We start from the raw sequence: 25,356 nt of genomic DNA on the forward strand, positions 1-25,356 counted from the left end.
ATTGGATATGCCGATGATGTGGCCATCTTGGTTCGTGGAAAGTTTGATAACACGATTTCCGATCGGTTGCAAACTGCGTTAAACATTACTCTCAAAAGGAGTAGGAAAGAGGGGTTAAACGTTAACCCTTCAAAAACTATTATCGTGCCTTTTACCAGAAGGAAAAAGGTAAAGCTTATACAGCCTTCTTTGAATGGAGTTTAAATTCAATTTTCGGAAGAAGTTAAACACCTTGGTGTTACTTTGGATAAGAAATTGAACTGGAACTCTCATCTGAGCAAGGTCATAAGTAAGGGTACTAATGCCCTATGGGTCTGCAATAAAGCCCTAGGAAAAACTTGGGGACTGCGACCTAATATGGTAAACTGGATTTATTCAGCAATAGTCCGACAAAAAATTACTTATGCTTCACTGGTATGGTGGCCCAAGACAAATGTACTAACCGCTCAGAAGAAGCTGGCTAAGTTTGCAAAGACTTGCTTGTATATCAATGACAGGGGCAATGAAAAGTACACCATCGGTTGCCTTGGATGCCCTTCTTGATATACTGCCTTTGCATCAATTCATTAAACTGCAAGCTGCAAAAAATGCCTTGCAGTTTATTCGTTTTAATAAAATACTAGAAGGTGATTTGATTGGTCACATGAAGATCATCAAGGAATTCAATTTAAATGACAACGAAGACCAACTAGGATGTTCCCTTTAAAGTGGTTAAACCAAGCCGCTATACTTGGGATTCTGGTGGGCCAAGTTTACGTCCAGGTTCTATTGTATTTTATACCGACGGGTCAAAGATGGGCGACAATACTGGAGCTGGAGTTTTCGGCCGTGGTATCAGCAAGGTAATCGCTATGGGGCGTAGTCCCACTGTGTTCCAAGCTGAAATACAAGCCATCATTGACTGTACAAATGTTTGTCTCAAAAGAAACTATAGGTTTGCAAAGATCTGTATTTTCTCGGACAGTCAAGCAGCTTTGAATGCTCTAAAGGCATTCACATGTAGATCAAAGTTAGTGTGGGAATGCATTCTTTCTCTGAAGCAATTGGCCAGTAGGAACGAAGTAACATTGTACTGGGTGCCCGGCCATTGTGGAATTGAGGGGAATGAAATCGCCGACAATCTAGCAAGACAGGGTGCAGCTTCGAGCTTTGTCGGCCCTGAACCGTTCTGTGGTGTTCCTGAGTACACTCTCAGGATGAAACTGAAAAATTGGGAAATACCCATGGTAGAATCCAATTGGAACGCCACGGATACATCCAAGCAAGCGAAAATATTCATAAAACCCAGTCTAGCTGAAGCCCGGGCTATACTGAATCTTAATAAAGGAAATCTTAGGGTAATAACTGGCCTGATGACCGGTCACTGCCCAGGTAGGTATCATCTTAAAAAGATAGGAAAAATACAATCCTCTGAGTGTCGTTTTTGCAAAGCTGAAAACGAAACTGCTGAGCATTTACTTTGCAACTGCGGAGCATTGCTTGATCAAATAATGTTAGTATTTGGAAAAAGGTTGTAAGAGCCAACGGAAATTTGGCAAGGTAGTCCTAATAGGGTAATAGACTTTATAAAACGAGTTGTGCCCAGTTGGGACAGTGTGACACATCAACCAATGTCTATCACATCTCAATTGTGAAAGGATATTTGATGAGCACCAAATAAAATATGGGTCATACCACAATATTCCTAAATAATGGAAGCAGTGGTTAAAAGGCTCTACAGATGAGGAAAAAAAACCATCGCACAGTGCTTCCAAGGGCCTAAATTCGTGATCGAAAATGTTTTGCACCAGAAAAGTTGGTTTTAGAGGTATGGTGACTTCAGAGAAGTTGTTCGGGATGTTGAAGCCCTTCTTAAGAAAGAAGTATTCTTGTGATGAATCCACCTAGCAGTGAGATAGATTTTCACTTTTTTGCAAAAGTGGAAATACAGCAATGGTGTCTTCGGCAAAGTTGTAGATAATTTCACTACATGAAAATTTGCTGAAGACACTTTAGTTCTATCTATTGAATTTTAAGAGATATGGGTCATTTTTTGTGAACGACCCCTTAAAACTAGTTTTTTCGTTATATCTCTTTCTGGGTATTTTTGAGATTTTTCACATGTTCTACAAAGTTGTTTTAATTGATACGCATTTCTTTAGAAGACATAAAAATGTATCTCTTATATTTTCGGAGTTATATGATATTTTATGTTGAAAAATCGACTATTTCACCTTCCTCTAACATTTACAGGGGCAAATTGGGGCAACATTTTTAGCTTGCACATAAAAGAGTAACTTAATAGCTATCAAATCCATGGTAACTGACACGTGGCACTGCTTTCCTTGACTACAAAATATTTTCCGTAAAATGTAGAAAAATTTAAAGTATGCAGCTTTTAATACCGTGTATTTTTTAAATACGCCATTTTTCATGGGTCTGGGTCATTTGGCATAAGTTCATCTGGCATCACGCTGTTTGTTATAAAAAAACATTTGGCATAACGGTCATTTGGCATAATGGTCATTTAACATAAACACATTTATAAAGAACAGGTATATTTTGAAAGAAAGGATTTTATTCTAATTATGCGAAATGACCGTTATGACAAATGGCCATTATTTCAATTGGGGTTATGCCAAATGACCTTATGCCAAATGGATTGTAGCCAGATGAACCGTTCCCATTTTTCATGGCTGAGTGGAAAGTTATCAGGTCTTCTAGGATATGATATATTCGGTTATGACTGTAAAAACGTGATCTCTCAAATACTAAATATTTTTGGATATTCTTGACGAGAAATAGCTAGTTATCTTAAGTAAATATTGCACTTAAACTTTTAAGACACAAATCTGGCGAAGTAGGCATCGAACAACAGTGATTTTTATTTTAGCTTTGTGCATTAGTAGAAAGTATTAAATAAGAATATAATGCTTGTTAACTCAATATTTGTTCAGTTAAGTGCTTTTTGAATGCCGACAGAGATATGACATAAGTCGGTCATTGAGATGGCCATCTCTAGATTCCGATATGTTTCACTTTAAGCACAGTGGATAATCAATTCGCCTAAGACTACATATCATCATAGGAATACTTTTGTAATAATAATAGTTAAAAGATAGTCTTTTTATGGAGAAAGAAATTGTTGAGAGAGGATCAAAGAAATAATCTACAGAGGCAAAAATATTGAGATGTGGATAGTCGACTGTATTATCGCACAGAAATATATGAAAAGAGTCTTATTTTAAATTTTCTTCTTCACATTCTCAAAAAGTAGTATTTAAAATCTTAAAAATACAAATAACAGCGAAATTATAGCTTGTTCATGGTAACAAATGATAGTCCGTTTGAAAGCCATTCTGTTCGTATGTCACGCCACTTTAGTTTTATTTATATAAAAAGATGGATAGATTTATAAAGATTATGTTCTTTTGTAAATACAAGAGCAAAATACCAAAAGTAAAGAAAACATTCTTTACTTTATTATTGTTATTATTATTATTATCACTATTATAATTTTAAGCTTAAATAGGATGACTTCCGTATTAAGGCAAATAAATTACTAACATTATTCTATGTGCTTTATACTACGTTCAGTATAGAGCTGATGTTATGTAATAAAGGCTATCTCTTAGAATTCATACATCTAGTTTTCACTGTAAATGAGAATTATGACGTTTGATATCAAGATATCCTATCTTAGGCAATATCAGCATTAGCCAAACCGAATATATAATTGCGTAAAAGACCTGAAAATTGTCACTCAACCCTGAAAAATGGCGTATTTAAAAAATAAACGGTATTAAAAGCGGCATACTTTTAATTTTTCAATATTTTACGGAACATATTTTGTAGGCAAGGAACGCAGTGCCACGTGTCAGTTACCATGGATTTGATAGCTATTGAGTTACTCTTTTATATGCAAGCTAAAAATGTTGCCCCAATTTGCCCCTGTAAATGTTAGAGGAAGGTGAAATAGTCGATTTTTCAACATAAAATATCATATAACTCCGAAAATATAAGAGATACATTTTTTATGTCTTCTAAAGAAATGCGTATTTTATCAATTAAAACAACTTTGTAGAACATGTGAAAAATCTCAAAAATACCCAGAAAGAGATATTACAAAAAAATAGTTTTAAGGGGTCGTTCACAAAAAATGACCCATATCTCTTAAAATTCAATAGATAGAGCTAAAGTGTCTTCAGCAAATTTTCATGTAGTGAAATTATCTACAACTTTGCCGAAGACACCATTGCTGTATCTCCACTTTTGCAAAAAAGTGAAAATCTATCTCACTGCTAGGTGGATTCATCACAAGAATACTTCTTTCTTAAGAAGGGCTTCAACATCCCGAACAACTTCTCTGAAGACACCATACCTCTAAAACCAACTTTTCTGGTGCAAAACATTTTCGATCACGAATTTAGGCCCTTGGAAGCACTGTGCATCGAATTGAAATGAATCAGCATTGTTTTTTTTTCTTAAGGGCTTATCTGCATTAATCGATTTTTCTTCATCGTTGCTCTCTTTGCGTTATTGCAGAAAACTGATTCTGAAATTATCTTCTAAGCAATGTGACTTACTAAGCTTGATCTCCCGTTTGAATGCGGCCCTAGCTTTTCGAAAAGTCGCTTTGCGCTCTTCCTTATCCATCTCCGCTCCTCTGATCTTTAAGCCCACCTCTGATGCAAGAGTAGCGAGTAGCGTTCTGAGTGACTCGTTCCCTCAGTAACCTGAAGGCGATCTGTATCTTGGCTCCAATTTAGGCGAAACCAAGTTGCTAAACGGAATTTCTGAAGATCGTGCCAATCGTGTCTATTCCCGCTCCTAGAGTAGTGTCGAACAGCGCCTTGCAAGATTCGGAAAGAAGTTGACCTGATACTCGGACTACGCATAGTCGCCTTGATTAATCTTATCATTTTTTTTCAACCGTATTCATGCATAATTGTATCGTAGGACGAATTAAAATCTATGAACAAACGATGTGTGGGTATAATTTACTCATGCAATTTCTGCAAAATCGAATATCTGATCCGTTGTAGCTCGTTTTCCTATAAATACTGTCTGATATTTCCCCACGAGTGCTCCTGCAATCAATGATAAACGGTAACAAAAATTGGGCGAGTACTATGTAAGCTGCGCTCAGAAGTTGTGATCGCACGATTATTGGCGCAATCCAACTTGTCGACCTTTTTGTAGATAGAAACACACAACACCTTCAATCCACTCCTCCGGTAGAACTTCTATCTCTCATATCTTGGTAATAACTCAGTGCAACAATCTTGCCAGTGCATTACCACCGTATATCTTCGGATCACTCGATACTTGGTCCACTCCAGCGGTTTTCAATCGACAAATCTCCTGGAGATGTCTCGTCTTCCGCGCGTGCACTCAAAGCACGTTAGTGAAAAGATTTCCGTAACAGTCTCTGCACACGTCAGCTTTTTTTTATTCCTTACTTTTATTTGTAAGGCACTCCGTGCACTTGGCCGCTACTATGTCGACTATCATATCGTTTCTATAGCTACACAGCTACAGAATCTATTTCTATCGTAGTTGCTTTTTCTTTCATACCGAGCAGGTAGAGGAGAGTGCTGCCGTTGATCCAATCCATATCAATATAGCCGTAGACCATTTTGCCATGTTTCCGTGTAGTGTGAGGCAACAGCCTACAAAAAGGGTCAGTGTGTCTCAGTCACCATCCGATACTGACGGAGGATGGATGTGTTCCCCAATACACGGTCCTTCGTGCAGCGCAGGGCTGGTAGCAGTCAGACAGCAAAATAATAGTGACCAAAATGAGCAAAAAAGTGATTAAATAGTGACCAAAAAGTTACTTGAAAACAGCAAGTATTAGTCATAAAAATGGCTAGAAATGAAAATACGTTCTGCGTGTATATTTCCCAAGTAACAATTTCAATGCTTTCTAGTCTTAGATGTTATTTATTGAGGTTTTATTATAGATGCATTCAATCCTAACAGATTTAATGAAGCATTGAAAAGAGCTAAACGGTCTTTTCAGTAAAAACCTCTTTAGAATGCTTTGTAGATATCTACAATGGTTTATGTTAAAACTTATTTGCCGGTCAGAATTGTTGGTAACAAATTGCATTTTGAAGGAGCAGTGTGTGTAGTGTCTATTAAAACCTATACCGTAAAACGGGGTAACTTTGATAATTTTTTCTAAGAAAACTTGAATATTTATGAGTGCTGATTCAAAGAATTATAATTTATATTTTTAAAACAAGTACTGGTATCTTAATTAACGATTGCAGTTGATAGATTGCTAAAAGATATATTCTGAATGGATATGTCATTTTTCAAATGATCAAAAGTCGGTTTTCTGCTTTGGGGTAACTTTGATAATGGAGTATAAATCGAACAAAATTGAATGCATTACGGAACATTTATAGGGCGTTGCATACCTCTAGGCGTTTAACGCTATATGGAAATCTCGGAAAATTTCTGACTTAGATTACAAAAATGGTCCCAGATTGTAAAAATAGTTTTCGCTAAGAGATTTGAGACCGAATTCATGTTCTGCTACAACTAGGCTATCAAGAATAAGTGACGAAATCATTATGACTTCATGAAATAGTGATCGTAGAACAGATTGTTTGTGAGCGTTTTAAAAATGCTAAAATTTTATAAATTTTTATTATTTGCATATAAATCCTTCAATGTACTTGATTCCAAAGAAAATAGCTTTGACATGAAGTGGCATACTAATATTCTTTAGTTTTGCATTCGTTTTACTTAACCGTTTAACAGAAACTTTGTTATTTCGTTAAGTATGTTGTGGGTCTCGCACTATCAAAGTTACCCGCATTATCAAAGTTACCCCGTTTTACGGTATCTAACACTTTTTTTTTTTTGAAATTGTTTATCGGCATATCGGTTATTTTGCTCGAAGTAAGAGGGAGCATGGAGAAGAAAGCAATGAATACTAGATGGATAGGTACCGTAAGGGAACGGCGAGAGAAATTGGATTAGATGTTGAAGAGGGCATACCATATGAAACAGTCTTCAAAAAATCCCTTTCCAAGAGCTGCTGAGATTTAAAATCACCAGAGCAAGATTTGTTTCGCGCGCATTTTTAGTTCAAATCCAGGCATGCAATGAATCATGCCACGTGTATGGGAGGATTGAATCCCAGGATTCGATCATTGATCAATTCTCGCGTAACTTTTCAAAACGGCCTATCTAACAATTCACACATTTTGAGTAAATCGAGCTTGAAGGTTGTGAAAATATATTTTGAAACTGTATCAAAATGAAACAATTTTTCCCCACTGTGTTGCTTGCAGAGGGAAGCAGTGTAATAGAGTTCAACGTAAGAAATGAAATTTTGTCAATTTATTTGGAAATTACACTGAAATCTATAAAAACATCAAATAGGACGTTTTGACCAAAAATATGTACATAGGATAAATCACATAGGTCGTTCTGTTTCAACAATTGTTACATTGGACATTCACTTCGGTCATTTTTTTCAGTTATAGTAACATCGGACATATTGATTTGATTACAGCAAGCATGTTTTATTTAATTTTGTATGGGTTCATTCAAATATTACGTAACGCAAAATTTGTCACTTTTAGACCCCCTCCCACCCTCACGTAACAACATTTGTATGGAAAATTTTAAATTTTTGTATGGACCGTAACACTATGTAAGACCCCCTCCCTCCCTCTGTTGCGTTACGTAATATTTGAACGGCCCCTATCCACGTGCGTTGAACTGCTTCAACATTCAAGTTGAACTGCTCATTTTGTTGCGGTGTGATAATCGCAGGCACCAACTGTGCTTTGTTTTGATTCATTTGAAGAAGGGACGAATGACCTTCGGGTTAAAGTCTCTCACAAACAACAACAAGTCGAGTCTAGTACACGACACTGAAGACGGCCTTACAGTTGAGGTCGAAATACGCGTATCTGTCAAAGGATACAAACTCTAGTGGAATTAAATGGTATAGTACTAAATTCGGTTTTTTCATCTACTTAACAACAATTTGATTCATTCAATGCCACGCCGTCACTTTTTCCCCTGTGTCCATGTGTCCTATGTAACAACAGAAGGAGGGGAAACGTTGAGCTGTATTTGGGACTTTTTGCTTTCTCGCTGTTTCTCTCTCAATCTTCCCCCCGTTTCAATGCTGGTTTCGCCCACACTTGTTCGTGTGTGAGTTACCCACTGCACGACGAGTGGTGACGACTGTGTTGCATTCGGCACCAGCCGTCGGCACAAACAAGAAATAGCGGTGGGAAATGATGACGATGACGGCGCCGTCGATTGTGTTGTAGGAAACCAATGCCAAACAAATACATACAGCTTCTCCGCTCTTCGGTGAATGATTGCTCTGCAAATATATGTGCGCAAGTCGCGCATGCACGTTGCTCGTGTTGCTGCCGTGAAGCATACCATGGATCTGAATCGGATTGATACAATAAGATCATGATGCTCAATATCATTTCCCTACATGCACTCAATACGCTGATAACATGAAAAGAGAACTGGCAGCTGAGCGAATGCTGATCCAATCCAGGGTAAGCCTAAACATGATTTGGCAAAAAGACCAAAATACAGTTTTGTGTACCTCGTTCTCTTTTTGTTATTTGAGCGTATTCAATATTAAATATCGACATTTTGTTGCGGTGTGCTAATCGGAGACACCAGCTGTGCTTTGTTTTGATTCATTCAATCCCACGACGTCACTTCTTCCCCTCCGTCTATGTGTCCTATGTAACAACAGAAGGAGGGGAAACGTTGAGCTGTATGTAGGACATTTTGCTCTCTCACTGATTCTCCCTCAATTTTCCCCCCGTTTCAGTACGGTTTCGCCCACATGACCATGTGTGAGTTTCCCACTGCATGACGTGGTGGTGGTGACGGCTGTGTTGCAAGCAGCACCAGCCGTCGGTTGAAACAAGAAATTGCGGTGGGGAATGATGACGATGACAACGCCGTCCATCTTGTTGTAGGAACTTGAGAAAGGAGCCCACGCCCAACAAATACATACAGCTTCTCCGCTCTTCGGTGATTGATCGCTCTGCAAATATGTGTGAGCAAGTCGCGCATGTATGTTGCTCGTGTTGCTGCCGGGAAGCATATTTATATGCTTGATCGACCATGCATCTGAATCAGATTGATACAATGACATCATGATGCTCAATCTTGTGCTCAATATCATTCCCCTATATGCACGCAATGCGCTAATAATATGAAAAAAGAAGTTGCAGCTGATCCAATCCAGCGAAATGGTAAAACATGGTTTGGCAAAAAGACCAAAATACAGTTTTGTGTAACTCATTTTCTTTTTGTCACTTGAGCGTTTTCAATGTTGCGAGGCAGTGCGACTCTGAAAATATCTACTGAAATGATTGAGAAGCAGTTATTATGGCATTCTATACATCTAAGTAGTGTATCAGACACGCTTCTACAAATCATTCTACCTTTTAAACTCCCTTCCAAAGCTTTATTCAGGAATGTCCAATGTAACATTAGAATCGTGTTTATTCATAAATGTTACATAGGACATGTGGTTGGTTCTCTGATCAAAGGTCCAATGTAACAATTGATTAAAAGCGATGCAGTTTTGAACATTGGTCATTTTGTTAAACTTTTAATAGATTAATTTGTTGTTAATATATCAGAACGAGTGTTCTAGTGTGCTGCTAAGTGGTGCAACGCAAATGATTTGCAATGATAATCTCGATTTGTTTGCATTTGTTACTTAGGACGTTTTGAAAAATTACGCGAGAATTGTTTGATGATAAAATGAATCGAGTCAGCATTGATATTTCTGGCAATGGTAACTGAAAATTCCTGTCAGACAGGACGTTTGGGATGAGTCTATCGTCAATTTCTGACAGCCTTCTGATCTAAACATATGTACTGAAATGACTTCCCTTTTAGATGGGACCGCTTGCTTTTAATCAGAGAATATGAATAAAATGGTATCAGAATTTTAGAATTGACATCCGCAAGACCACGACTTAATTTACCAATCATAGTGCTGTGACGGTCAAATATTTGACTTAATACACTTAACCTAGGCTGGTAATGACCTTCAGTAGAGCCAACTAGTAGGGTGGTTTGATACAATTCTTGGACGTTTCAGATGACCGATTTAATTTTATTGCTTTCCTTACTACTGCGCTTCTCGTTCCATAGGCTCGGTGCTTCATAATCACCATAGAAACGTCGAATATTCATATTGGACACGAGGAACATTTTGTTCTATTTCATTCGGGGAGGGTGCTATACCTATTCTTATATTCAATCAATCTCCAGTGCGCTTCAATGATTCAATCCTAAGATTGAATCCTGGCACAAATCCCGCACGCTGAGATTGAAAAATTCAGGATTCAAAACGATCCCGCTCATTGAGCTGAATTCAAAGCATGCTTATTTGAATCTTGGAGCAGAAGGATGATCTTAGAAGACTGATATGAAACAGTATTACTTGAAACGTCACTTCCTTGTGGCTAACGTCCCCTATGGGAACGGCTTGGGTGTGTTTTGAGAATGACACTACCAAGACAGCCTCATGTTCTGCTGTCGGCTGTCTTGGTAGTGTCATTCTCAAAACACACCCAAGCCGTTCCCATAGGGGACGTTAGCCACAAGGAAGTGACGTTTCAAGTAATACTGTTTCATATGGTATGCCCTCTTCAACATCTAATCCGACTACTGCGATTGCCTGAACACCTCCGAGCACATCATTTTCGAATGTGTAAAACACTTATTGCCCCGTGATAAACACAACCTTGACAAATTCTACTCGATCCAACAAGCATTTGAAGATAAAAATGTCGATACGCTGAAAAATATCTGCAAATTCCTCAAAGACATCAAACTGAATATTTAATGCACTAATCGATTCAAATAAACAAACTGATTCCCAATGAAAAACCGACTGGCGTTATAGCAAATATGCTGTGCCATTTATCAGTGGGTGTTTTTGACACTTCACGACCAGAAGAAGAAGAAGAAGAAGAAGAACATCTAATCCAATTTCTCTCGCCGTTCCCTTACGGTACCTATCCATCTAGTATTCATTGCTTTCTTCTCCATGCTCCCTCTTACTTCGAGCAAAATAGACCGATATGCCGATAAACAATTTCAAAATAAAATCATCACGGTCGATACCTTTGTATGTAAAAAAAGGTATCTAAAACTTCATCCGGTTTGTCTTACACAAGCCAACGATAAAACCCGTAGGACTGCACTAAGTCATGTTAATGACTTCTTAAAACTCAACTTTCCGAAGCTGTGGAATGCAGTCTGCTTATGATTGTCAATTTCATTATGTCGATAATGATGATATCATTATGTCGATAATGATGATAAAGTAGACAATTATGAGTGAATCAGGACACGAAAATATAAATTACATTAATCCTTCTCGTAGAATTATCTGACTACCGTGTGTAGCATTTTTTCCGTGATTGCTCAAACTTCCCGTTCTAGTGGGATAAGTATGCTGCATACAACAGCTGAGTTACATGGAAAAAACTTCCATTTTTCAACCACTTATCGTTTTCTGCATTTGTTCAACCGATTAACCACAGGCTCGAGCCTAACAATAAAATATTCTAGTAGAAACATAATTGGACACACAACGGAACGCATTGAGTTAATTAAATTGCATCACCGGCTTGCAATTCCAATCTGTTTACCTTTTTGACAGCACTGGCTTTCCTGAGTCTATTAAGGTGAAACAGTTTTGAATCAACTTCTAAGATTGCACTAAAACTTCAAAGGCACAAATCTCACAAAGAATGCATCCAACAACCGTGCACTTTTTATTTTGGCTTTTTGCACTAGCAGAAAGCTTAAAATAAGAAGATCAGGAACGTTAGCCAACTATTTCTCCAGTTTTGTGCCTTTGAAATCGTGAGTAGGGGCACAAGTCGGCCATTGTGCCGGCCATATTTGGATTCTGAGATGTTTCACCTTAAGTTTAAGTCCATGCTCCCAAAAAAACAAAAAGTTTTAGTGCAGAACAAATAATCTGATATAAGAATATTTTAGCCAGTGAAGGACTTTGCGTAAGCTTTTTTAAGATCAAAAGCACTTGTTGATGATTATATTGAACGGAATTCACACCAAATGATCTTAAACCGTCGCAAACAAGACCAGTAAGATTTAAATAGATGGAATCCATTTTTATTGCCGCCGTTTCGGGTTCATAATTACATTATGTTTGGGAAATTTTCATTTTTCGATTGATACGAGCATGAAATCATTCTGAAAATGGAATGGAATATTAGATAAACAATTATGATGTCAAAATTGTGGCGCGTTGTTGTAAATCGAAAAGTTTTATGTCATTTCACCAGTTAATTTTGAAATTGATTATTTTAATTTATTATTATTAGTCGGCAGACATCTTGATGGTTTCAATATTATAAAAAGGTGAAGATTTATAAACAACTTATTGTCTGATATTTGGTTTTATTCCGTAATTTAGGATATCGCAAGAGACTCATTATCGCTATTTGAGCTTAATAAAACTTTATAATAGCTCTTATGGATGTTTTATAGTATACTATAAGGGCAGATGTATTCATACGATACAAAACTAAGAAGTTCAGAAACGGTTTTAAGATATACACTCAAAATAATCCACACGTCATTGCTACGTGAAAACATACGTGGTTTTTTTCCATCGCACTTTTCACGTAGCACTTACGTGAATCGTAGGTACCACAGAATGAACGCATGAACTACTGAGTTTCGTCCGTTCCACCAACGATACACGTAAGAGCTACGTGGATTCTCCCGTACTTTTTACAAAGCGGTTCAGTAGGCCCGAGATGATTTTTCAATGGAAGTTATTAAAATATTTTGATATCAACTGCCCTGGTACTGTTTCTCATCTTTCAATTTGGTAATAAAAAGATTAAATTGGAGAGCTATTTAGACATTTATTCTATGCAATCACTGCTCAAGTAGTTCGCTCACGGGTACTTGTGCACTGACGGTATATAGATCAAGCAACTTAAAGTCGTAGTTAAATCAGGACACTGCTTGGATTTGTTTGCCGGCAATTGTCATTTATTAATGCTCTTCATCTCTGGGGTTATGTTGAATTCGCTTCCAAAAGTATCCATGTTCCAGTTAACTTTGCCGCTGTATGGAATAACATCAGATCAGGGATTGAATCCTGAGAAAATAGAGAGAATCTCTCACGTATCGCTCTCTGTAACTATCATAACATGCTGCACATTATGAGAGACTGTTTATCGTATACTGCTACAACTTTGATCAGATTGGGGGGATAGTAGTGCATGATAAAAGCCCTCTAAACATGCTCCAAGCCTGGGGGGCACTATTGCTATTGGAAGTTTGTGGTTTGTTCATCGTGCCAGTAAAGAAAAACACCTATCCCCAACGGTAAACAAGCGAGAAGAATGGATTTTATCATAGCTCTCTCTTTGGGGCTCTCGCTCGTTGCTTCCATTTATCAGACTTGTTACACCTTGCGATATAATGACGATCGTGGACCGCAACAGATGGGATGTTTTTCTTTGCTTGCTTTGATCGTGCTTCATTCTCAAATAAGAGCGAATTCTGCAATGCCTGCATCAGATATAAAACACTAATTAATTTGTAAACTTTGCAAATCCAAACTATTTTTACCTTGAAATTGTTTTTAAAATTGTTGTCAAGTCCGGCAGCTCCTCAAGCTCTTAAAAAAAAAACAGTGGACGTCTTCTTCGCGCTTGAACACAACATCGAATGAATGCGAAATGCGGTTATCAAAATGAATTCAAGAGCCAATGTGAATTTCACGTAACTCTGATTGGTTAACCACGGTAAACATTACCGAGTCACCATTTGGTATTTAATAATAGCATGGTAAACATCACCTTGGCCAGGTGAAGCCGAGGCAAAATGAATTTCAAACGGTCTACGTGATTTTCCACGTAGCAACGACGTGTCGATTTTTTTGAGTGTAGTCTCAACAACCTCCTGTAGTGTGGGCCTATTCGGGTTTAACGGAGTTTTATCAAAGGTTCATTAAAGCTGTTAAGACTAATAAGTTCTAAAATGAGTTTTAACGATATGGTGGTAACAACAGCTTGTAGTAAGTGAAAAAACTAAAAATGTTACTTGGGTTACCCCTCTACTAGCAACATCAATTTCTTACAAAAAAAATATATTCATATTGCGATATTTTTTTTGTGAGCACCATTTTTTTACAAAATTTTTTACACTTCTATTTTTGAAATAAGTGTCGATTTTATTCATTGGTCGTCTGGATCCAGTGATATTCCCAAATTCCTTGGGGGACCGAAGCGTAGCCATAGCCCACGGAAATATTTCAGGCTACAGATTTTTTTCTCGTGTTCGGTTGTTCATTTTTTGAAACAATTTAATACGAGTCTCTGGATGATGTTTGAAGAAATGAAACGATTTGTTGCAACCGATTTTGAGATATGAGCATTTTTGTTTGTGATACCACTCTGGCCGAAGGAGGATCTTGAAAACTTCAAAACACACCATATTCTAATTTTAAGATTGCTTGGAAACGACTCAACCGATTTGTTTTATTTTTTTTTTTGCGGAGAAACTCCTCATTATCTAACATTGTACAGCTCATATTTTATTTTTTTGATAAATTGACCAAAACAAAATGGTGGCTAAAAATAAATTTATAAGGGGAATGTCGGTCCCCCAAGGAACATCGATATATCTTCAAATCCATACAAATTTGAAAATAGGAGAGTTTTTTGAGAACTTTTCAAAAAAATTTAAGAATTTAGAATGTAGAGGACTGCACTAATCTCAAATCTTTCTCAAGATTTATCTGTCCAAGATAAGACTTGATTGTCATGCTAAAATGATCAAAAAGATGGTATTGCTGTGTGCGTTTGAAATCCAAATATCAAATGCGGGAACACCAAATGCGGTAAGATTTTTTACAAGAAATGCGAAGTCAAAGATAGATTTTTCTTGCTAGGTCGGCGGTGATTTTTATAATCGTTGCTAGGTGTCCTTTGATTGTTTTGTGTTACCGCATTTGGAGGACGATTAGTCAAGATTTGCATCTCAAATGCAAACAGCAATACATTTGAGTTTTCATGTATCCTTTCTTTACGAGACGAACATTAGCTAAATATAGGTTACTATGTTATATTTCTGATTTTAGTCGAAAAAATAACAAAATAAAACAAATATTGACCGTTGCACGAATTTTTAGATTCTAATGAAACTGTTCAAGGGTAAGATACAAGTTGCACACCCACTAACATCAGCAGGCACGGTAAAAAATCAGCACGTTCGATTGTATAGATTGATCACTTGACTCAATTCAAAACACAAATCACCATGATTTGAAGAGTTTCTACTTTGGATTTGCTCTACTGTCTCTAGAACTAGACTCTGAAGTGAAAAGTCGTTGATTTTTAACATCATGTCTTTTGTATGAGAGCAATCATTGACAGCTCGTTGTAGAAAGTGATTGAGATCAATTCAATCCGTTTCAACAGATGCGAGTTAGTGTCGAGGTAAGACACTGGACTTGCACTCCGAAGGTAGGTGGTTCAAATCTGGGTCAGGCGGAAATGTTTATTTTAATTTTTTTTTTATTTCAAATCAAAACATGCAACGTTGAATTCAAGTGCTGTAACCTTGATTTTGTAAAGATTCAACAGTAGTGTAAATCCAAGTGCAGAACTATTGATAGCATGGTGCCTATTTTTTACCGTGGGCGTATGTTTTGAAAGCTGTTTATGACGTTTCAAAATAATTTAAAGCAGTCAAACAGATTGCATCATAACTTCTTTATTGTTATGTTCATTTGAAAGCGACCAGCATTTGAGTAAAAAATATCCACCGTATTGCCGCTAATCCACCGCTAAGACTTCTTTTCCTGTCGAATTCTCCTTAAAATCGTGAACGACAACCAATAGCAGTCGACTCACCGGGAAGTTTTTCCTTTGAGAAGCTTTTGTTTGCTGGATCCAGAATGATCACCATCAAAACCGTCTTCGGAATCAGATCCGTTTCCCGCAGGCTCAGGGCGTAATCAATTAGCGATTTGGTATTCCTCCTAACGAAAGATCTTCGAGCCCATTTACAAATTTCATACAGTTAACTCTCCCTTACTCGATATTCCGTATCTCGATATCGAGTTAGAGAACCATAGTAAAAGTTGGTTTTCATGGCTAACTCGATGGCCCCTTGGATCGCAGTTGCACTGGTTTTGTGTTCTGTAACTCGATACCTCCCTAACTCGATGGTCCCTTCAATATCGAGTAAGGGAGAGATGACTGTAACGTTAACGGGGGTGGGCAAATGTCCCCAAATGTTATAGTTATTACAAAAGTAACATAAAGTGGAGGTGGGTGGGTGTCAAAAATGGCCAATTTCGGCGTTTTGAAATTTGAGAATAAACCCTTGCATCAACTTGACCTTAGTCATTGTCTATCGGGTCACCCAAGTACTCCACGTTGAGTGACGAACTAAAACCTTCATTGTTATGTATAATTTAGCACTAGAGCATTCTTCCGATGGCGTTTCTGGCAATGTTCGGGTTATATTCCTGTATCGAGTGAATTTAGATAATCGGTGGATAAGTCTATTATATAATGCTAACCATTCGCGCAAAGTCAAAACAAAAATAGAAAAGTTAGTAACCAAGCACGTTGTCAAGCGCTAATGCGAGTGTATGTGTGAGGTGTGCAAATGTTCACTGTGCAAACATTTTCTGCACAGTAGTCTAATAAGGTGCAAAATGCTCAATACATGAACTCTGATAAACAAACTCATGATAGAATTTTTAGCAAAATTCCTGTTAATGAGGATCATTCTGGTGAAAATTCATTGAACATTTTGAAGTAGAGATGCAAAACGATAATAAATCGAGGGAAAATGTTTGGTTGCAGACGAAATTGTGGCGAAAATCGTAAAACATTCTGAAAAAATCCTGACAGAATTCAAGGTTTAAAACCAAACGAAAAGGGCTCATTCATTTATTTCATAACGCTGAAATTGGCCATTTTGGACACCCCCACCCCCTTAGATGAATGTTCCGCATAAAGAATTAGAATATGATTGCATGCCTACTTCAAATATCCAGAGGCGTCGCGTGGCCTCATTGTCAACCTGTGCACTTCTAAATGAGTATCATTTTATTTTTGTCATTATTAGGTAGGGGAAGTGGTGGTAAAATGAACAGGGGTGGTAAAATGAACACCGTGCCTTTTACCGAGAAAAAACAAATTTCAATGAATTTTTATTACGCACGGACGATTTAGAGCATAAATCCGAGTGTTTGGATTGATACGGAGGTCAATTGAAGTAAAAATATCAACAAAAACTAAGATTTTAGAAAACCACGTTTGAAAATTGGAGCTGACGTAATTTTTGGCTCGGAGGTCTTGAGGTTTTTCAGTGATAAGAATATCGTTGTGATGTGATGTCAAATCTGAAACTTTTACATTTCTTTTTGAATGGGTTACAATTATCTATAGATATATTCTCGGGAATGCAGCGAAAAACGTTAAAAATATTAGTTTTGTTCTCGTTTTTTGCATGATGTTCATTTTACCACCAATAGCTGTTCATTTTACCCACATAGTGCAGGTAAAATAAACATTTCAATTGGGTTTTGCTAGCGATGAAAATATGTGAAAATTTAGCTATTTTGGTCTGAATTCGTGTTGCTGCTTTAGCTAATATCCCTGTTTTTGATCGTGTGCGATAAAACTATACATATTCCTCGTTTTTCTATCAGAAACAAGATGATTTCCTGTTCATTTTACCACCCCTTCCCCTATACCTTGGATTCAAACTATTTTTAATAAAAATGTGTTTTCAAATATAATTTTCTTCTGATTTTTCAGTTGTTTGAAAATGTTTAAGATAACATATGAAATTCAGGTTGTTGAGTTTGATTTATCGATTACACCAATAGTTTTTCTATTTAACCAATTTTTCATGATTATGGGCAAATTGTAAATTTGAACATAAAAAATAATTCTTATTATGCGGGTCATCAGTAACGATTTCAGCAGCACTGACGAATAGAATTACTGATCAGAAACGATCAGTATTTTTTTTCCTTCAAATTCAAAAATAAACACTTTTAAGTGCATCTCGAAGAAAAGTCAAAATGTGTTTTCATATTTCAAATGTGAAAAAAATAAGATACTCAAACATTATTTAAATTTTTGATCATCTTAGAAATCGGAAATAAATGTTTGAGCTATCAAACATACTTCAGATTTTATCATTTTCTTCTTGCTTTGTATGAGAAATATAGTAAAATTTTTATTTCGAAAATCGACCATACTTTTTTTTTCTATCAAACAAAAATATTTCAGGGTTTTTTTTTTAAGATTGTGATTACATAATAGTAGCATTCCTAACTATAACCGTTAAGAATTTTTTGGAAAAACACTATTTTGTGTGTGATTTTACACTGTACGGAGCGAAACGGTCCCCAATACGGGGCAATATAAGCCACAATACTAAATCTTATTATTTTAATTGTAAAATCGTTTGCAAGGCAAGGATAGAGTTTTATACAAAAACTCGGTTGAAACCTGATTTGAATCATGAAATTGTATGTTTTGCTGACAGTCTTATAAATCATGGTTCTAAGAGCTTCATTTGTCAGCAACTTTGTCGTTGAAATAAGTTTAACTAGTTAAAAATAATAGTTATAATTCAAATCACGTGCGGCAACTTTATTGCAATGAAATTGCAAAAATGACATGTATTGATTGTATATTTTTGAGCTTTGACCGGCTATAACCATATTGCCCCGTTCCTAGATGTTCCATATAAATTCTGTTGTATTGAAAATTTGTTTCAGAATCAATTTCGTGCAAATAATGCCTATAGATAGTGGAAAAACGATCTGCTGTGAAAAATTATAAACAATAAACAAAACTTTATACAAAGCTTATTTATACATCCAAAATCGTATTTTCGTAGTAGCATCAACGCTTTAGATTTTCATAAATATATGAAGTACAAAATCAGATTTTCGCACGGTTTTTACGTTGATGGCTAATTGAAGTATACTTTATGAGGTCCTAAGGTTATCACGATCAAAATCGGGTTTTTAAGTTCAAATGAAAGGTGGCTCATATTACCTCGTAAGACCATACTGCCCCTCCTTACCCTACTTAGTGCACGCATCATGAAATATGCTGACTTTTAAAACATACTACAAGCGTGAAGATGCTGGGGTTGACAAAGGACGCGACCGCTCTTGAGTTAGTTTACTGGTTGTTATTTGATTGGCCACCGTAAGTACCACCGTGCTAATGCTGCATGTTATCAACGCGGGTTTTAACCAGCAAACAACAAAAAACTACAGCGTGAGTACTGAGTGCCAAGCCAACTAGCAAAAACTTCCTACCGCCAGAAAAATCACGCTTGCACTTCACACCACAAGCGTGAGAGCAAGCAAAATGGATCTCTCTCGTGAACTGATTTCTCTCTTGTCTCGTCATCCGCACGCTCGAACTGATCAAATTTGTTGATGTAGCAAAACTGTGCACCGGCCAGAGTTAACGCTTTGGCTACTAACACACTGGCATTTGTAGTTCAATTAAGCTTCCTACCACATATGCAGGATTGCGTGTACGATACAAGGCAGCGCGTTTCCCGTTGAGAGTGCACACGTTGGTTTCCATCGTCACAGCAGCAAAGTGTAGCATGGAAAAAAATGTTACGGAGCATACATCGCGCGAAGCGCGTTAGGAAAATTAGGTCTCAGATCGCATGAACCAGCTATTGCATTTCATTTGCTTAGCAAAAATTTAATAATTGATAGGTGAAAATTGTGTTGCAACCTATCAGCAATAGAAAAAACATGAAATGGTATAAATTTTGTTGGAAGAATTATTATATTGAACTTCAAAACCAGTACATATTGTAGGTGGTTTGGATGAACGAGTTGCCACCTGTGCAGTGCACATGTTGCACATGCGGACGCGACGCCTCTGCAAATATCTATATTTCAATTGAACGTTTCAATAAATGAATTACTGAAAATAATCATCACTCAGTAGCGACTCGTAACCTCACGTTTTATCTGATCTACGACCTTGAAAATTACTATTTTTCCATGATTAGATTACAAAGCAAACAGTAACCGATGGAAATCGCATATTTCTGGCTGAAATTAATGAAAAGGTGGATTTGACGATAGGTAATCGCTACTGATCTCACTATTGAATAATTATTATCTTCCAACAATGTTCAAGAATTCATTATAGAAACGTGTTTTTGTATAGAAATAGTTTAACAAAGCTGTGTAAAAAATCAGTGTCAAGAGTAAATCAATGGAAAATGTATTGGAATTTTTGGGATTTCGAATGTAATTTGTGAAATGACTTCAAGCAAAATAAGTACTAGCTATTGAAGTCCTGGAAAAGTTTCTGACAAAGCAAGATTTTTTTTAATGTAATTCCTAGCCATCTCTGGCTTATCTTCCGGAGCAGTTTTGATGATGCTCAAATAGAAAGCTGGTCAAGGAGTTCTTCTAAAGCCGTAGATTACTCAGATGAGATATTGATCCTGGTTTTAGCCAAAATTTTGTAAAATATTTCGGACAAAAAATTCATCCCAGAGTTGCTTTCTAATTTTTGCTAGAATCGTCTCCAAAACTTTTCCCAGCAAATTTTGACATTTTCCGTTGGAAATGTCTACGGAATATTGACTTGAATACTTCCAGAAAGTTAGCCGGGAGTCCATACTTTTCTTGAGTCAAGAATCTTGACGCTTTGATTCCAAAAACACACTATAATTGTCTTTATGATAACAAATATATATTTCTATTTGTTTGTGTTTGAAAAGCTAACCCAGCCCAGAATATTAAATTTCATTTTCATCAGAACACGAAAAAAGTGACTTTAGTGACCATTTTCCTGAAAAAAGTGACTTTAGTGACTTTTTGTGGGAAATAGTGACTTTTAAGTGACCAGGTCAAAAAAGTGACCAAGTCACTAAAAAGTGACTTGCTACCAGCCCTGTAGCAGCGTCTTCTGGTGACTGGACGGAGATTTTGTGTGTGGGGGATTGGAAATCGAACCCATGATCTTCCGCTTACGAAGCGAAAGCGTAACCTCGAGGCTACGGGACCCCCCTCACATGTCAGCTTGTAGTACAAAGCTTTTGCGCGAGTGGTTCAGCTTCTTATGGAACTTTCGTGTATCTTTAACGCAGAACAGCTCTTCCATCGCTTTGCGATCGTTACCTTTTACAGCTTCAGTGCTCGATATTTTGATGCCTTTTACAAAACTTCTGTTCACTACCTAAATGAGCTCACTAAATGCTCTCATTTCAGGGGATAAGATTTGAAATTCCAGACATTCAATTACCTCCATTGCCACGGGCAGCAGAATCTGCTGCCAAATGGCCAGATAATCCCCGTTCGTCATCCCGATCCGGTTGAGCGGCACATTGAAGTTGTAGCCCAATCCCGCTCCTTCTCCGACGTAGTCAAAGTCCGATTCCCGCAGATTCGGCCAGAACTTGCCGCACTCGTACCGATGAATCGAAAAGTACAGTACTCTGAAAAGCAAACGTTCAAATCGTTATCAAAGTTGCACAACAAACATCCCCCTTTCCCGCTTACCTCGGATCATCGTAGAACATCCGCTGCGTTCCCTGTCCGTGGTGGATGTCCCAGTCCACCACCAGGATCTTCTTCAGCCCCAACCGATCCAGCGCATGCTGGGCAGCAATGGCCACATTGTTGAAGAAACAGTACCCATTGTACTCGGCCTTCATTGCGTGATGCCCGGGCGGTCGAATAATCGCCATCCCGTTCTGCACCCGACCGCCCACGACAGCATCTACCAGCTCGATCGTGCTCCCGCAAGCCAGCAGCGAACAATCGTACGAAGACTGCACTCGAAACGAGATAAATTATCGGTACAATTATTCCCCGCTGTCATCGCAATCAAAGTCCCTCCGCAAATAGACGCGATAAGCGCTCCATACTTACCGGGTGCACAAAAACCGCGTCGTAATGCGAACTAAGCTCCTCCAACCGTTCCAGATCCTCGCTTCCCTTCGTCTCTCTCAGAATCTCGACCTGTTCCGGCGTATGCTTCGTGAGGATTTCCTCCTCCGTAGCCATCCTCGGCTCAATCATCTTACATCTATCGACCAGCCCCAACTCCCGACAACGTTCCAGCACCCGGGTAAACCTCTCCGGACACTCCGGATACCCTTCATCCCACAGGCAACGATGCTCGGCAAATCTCTCGTCATAAACCAGCCCCGTCTCGCCACGGACCAGTTCCATCGAGGACATGGCATTACTGTAGATGTCCTTCAGCTGCACTCCGGCCTGATCCGGACCCAGTGCCGATCCTTCCATTTTCAGCTTCCCCCTCTTCTTCGCTTCGGCCAAGCTAATTGGATTCGGTCGGCGGCCGTAGAATTTGTTCCTTCGCTCGCTGGCTTCTGCCGCTTCCGCTGCCTGCTGGGCTCTGGTGCTGATTTTGGCCTTCTGGGCACCTCTTCTGGTGACGACGGTGGAACTCTGTCGATTAAAAATTGAAATTCAGATCAAATTGGGGTCACGTTGTAGGTTTAAATTTTGCGACAACGAAGACGACGATGTGGCACACCAATTTGGAAGCAAACCGTGGACACAACTGAATGGGATGATTCTGCGCGATGGGAATTCGCGGTTTGGCTGTTTGTTGTTTGTTGATAACGCGCGGTGCGGAGAGTGGTATTTCAGAGAGAAGAGAGCAAGACTGATAACGCAAAAAGAGTGACTGAGTGCCGCCGGAAAGGTGTGGAGTTGTTCGCTCCACCTGGTTTCTTATCTACAGTACCCACCAAAAGTATGGAAAAGCCTCCCCAAAAAGTTGAAATTACCGGAGATCAAGAAAGGCAGCTGCGGAAATTATTCTAAAGCTGAGATTCTAAAGTAGTGACTCCCCAACCTTTTTGAAGCTGCGACCCCCTTGGAAGTTTTACTAGCATAACGCCAAAAATGGTAATTTTTGACACCCACCCACCCCCTCGTAACGCATTTTGTTTGAAAATTTTTCCAATTTTGCATGACCTGTAATATCTTAGTGACAACCACCCACCCACACCCTTCAGCGTTATGAAATTTGTGAATGGGGCTCTGCACTGTTTTGATTTTGCATGAGATTTTGACGTTTACTGGCCTTGTTGTTTACTAATGTCGAATTCGTTTTTGAACCCAGGTTGGAACTGGCGCAACCCGTTCTGAATCACAGTTTCAACCCCAACCCGATTCAGGTTCGACCGAACTACAATTAGCTTGACGCAGAGGCGTCGCGTCCGCATGTGCAACATGTGCACTGCACAGGTGGCAACTCGTTCATCCAAACCACCTACAATATGTACTGGTTTTGAAGTTCAATATAATAATTCTTCCAACAAAATTTATCCCATTTCATGTTTTTTCTATTGCTGATAGGTTGCAACACAATTTTCACCTATCAATTATTAAATTTTTGCTAAGCAAATGAAATGCAATAGCTGGTTCATGCGATCTGAGACCTAATTTTCCTAACGCGCTTCGCGCGATGTATGCTCCGTAACATTTTTTTCCATGCTACACTTTGCTGCTGTGACGATGGAAACCAACGTGTGCACTCTCAACGGGAAACGCGCTGCCTTGTATCGTACACGCAATCCTGCATATGTGGTAGGAAGCTTAATTGAACTACAAATGCCAGTGTGTTAGTAGCCAAAGCGTTAACTCTGGCCGGTGCACAGTTTTGCTACATCAACAAATTTGATCAGTTCGAGCGTGCGGATGACGAGACAAGAGAGAAATCAGTTCACGAGAGAGATCCATTTTGCTTGCTCTCACGCTTGTGGTGTGAAGTGCAAGCGTGATTTTTCTGGCGGTAGGAAGTTTTTGCTAGTTGGCTTGGCACTCAGTACTCACGCTGTAGTTTTTTGTTGTTTGCTGGTTAAAACCCGCGTTGATAACATGCAGCATTAGCACGGTGGTACTTACGGTGGCCAATCAAATAACAACCAGTAAACTAACTCAAGAGCGGTCGCGTCCTTTGTCAACCCCAGCATCTTCACGCTTGTAGTATGTTTTAAAAGTCAGCATATTTCATGATGCGTGCACTAAGTAGGGTAAGGAGGGGCAGTATGGTCTTACGAGGTAATATGAGCCACCTTTCATTTGAACTTAAAAACCCGATTTTGATCGTGATAACCTTAGGACCTCATAAAGTATACTTCAATTAGCCATCAACGTAAAAACCGTGCGAAAATCTGATTTTGTACTTCATATATTTATGAAAATCTAAAGCGTTGATGCTACTACGAAAATACGATTTTGGATGTATAAATAAGCTTTGTATAAAGTTTTGTTTATTGTTTATAATTTTTCACAGCAGATCGTTTTTCCACTATCTATAGGCATTATTTGCACGAAATTGATTCTGAAACAAATTTTCAATACAACAGAATTTATATGGAACATCTAGGAACGGGGCAATATGGTTATAGCCGGTCAAAGCTCAAAAATATACAATCAATACATGTCATTTTTGCAATTTCATTGCAATAAAGTTGCCGCACGTGATTTGAATTATAACTATTATTTTTAACTAGTTAAACTTATTTCAACGACAAAGTTGCTGACAAATGAAGCTCTTAGAACCATGATTTATAAGACTGTCAGCAAAACATACAATTTCATGATTCAAATCAGGTTTCAACCGAGTTTTTGTATAAAACTCTATCCTTGCCTTGCAAACGATTTTACAATTAAAATAATAAGATTTAGTATTGTGGCTTATATTGCCCCGTATTGGGGACCGTTTCGCTCCGTACAGTGTAAAATCACACACAAAATAGTGTTTTTCCAAAAAATTCTTAACGGTTATAGTTAGGAATGCTACTATTATGTAATCACAATCTTAAAAAAAAAACCCTGAAATATTTTTGTTTGATAGAAAAAAAAAGTATGGTCGATTTTCGAAATAAAAATTTTACTATATTTCTCATACAAAGCAAGAAGAAAATGATAAAATCTGAAGTATGTTTGATAGCTCAAACATTTATTTCCGATTTCTAAGATGATCAAAAATTTAAATAATGTTTGAGTATCTTATTTTTTTCACATTTGAAATATGAAAACACATTTTGACTTTTCTTCGAGATGCACTTAAAAGTGTTTATTTTTGAATTTGAAGGAAAAAAAATACTGATCGTTTCTGATCAGTAATTCTATTCGTCAGTGCTGCTGAAATCGTTACTGATGACCCGCATAATAAGAATTATTTTTTATGTTCAAATTTACAATTTGCCCATAATCATGAAAAATTGGTTAAATAGAAAAACTATTGGTGTAATCGATAAATCAAACTCAACAACCTGAATTTC

At 37.8% G+C, this 25,356-nt stretch overlaps 1 protein-coding gene across 2 annotated transcripts in view; it reads right to left on the bottom strand.

The window, feature by feature from the left end:
- Positions 1 to 25,356, bottom strand: part of LOC5568333 (histone deacetylase 6) — a 50,975-nt gene that overhangs the window by 14,567 nt on the left and 11,052 nt on the right. For both annotated transcript variants that reach the window (XM_021839256.1, XM_021839257.1), the window contains 3 exons: positions 21,962 to 22,504; positions 21,590 to 21,861; positions 21,333 to 21,525 (listed from right to left, as the gene is read on the bottom strand). In XM_021839256.1, the coding sequence (XP_021694948.1) occupies positions 21,333 to 21,525; positions 21,590 to 21,861; positions 21,962 to 22,504 (1,008 nt within the window). The remainder of the gene's footprint in view (positions 1 to 21,332; positions 21,526 to 21,589; positions 21,862 to 21,961; positions 22,505 to 25,356) is intronic.

The sequence above is a fragment of the Aedes aegypti genome, chromosome 1, assembly GCF_002204515.2.
Source record: "Aedes aegypti strain LVP_AGWG chromosome 1, AaegL5.0 Primary Assembly, whole genome shotgun sequence".
Lineage (NCBI taxonomy): Eukaryota > Metazoa > Arthropoda > Insecta > Diptera > Culicidae > Aedes > Aedes aegypti.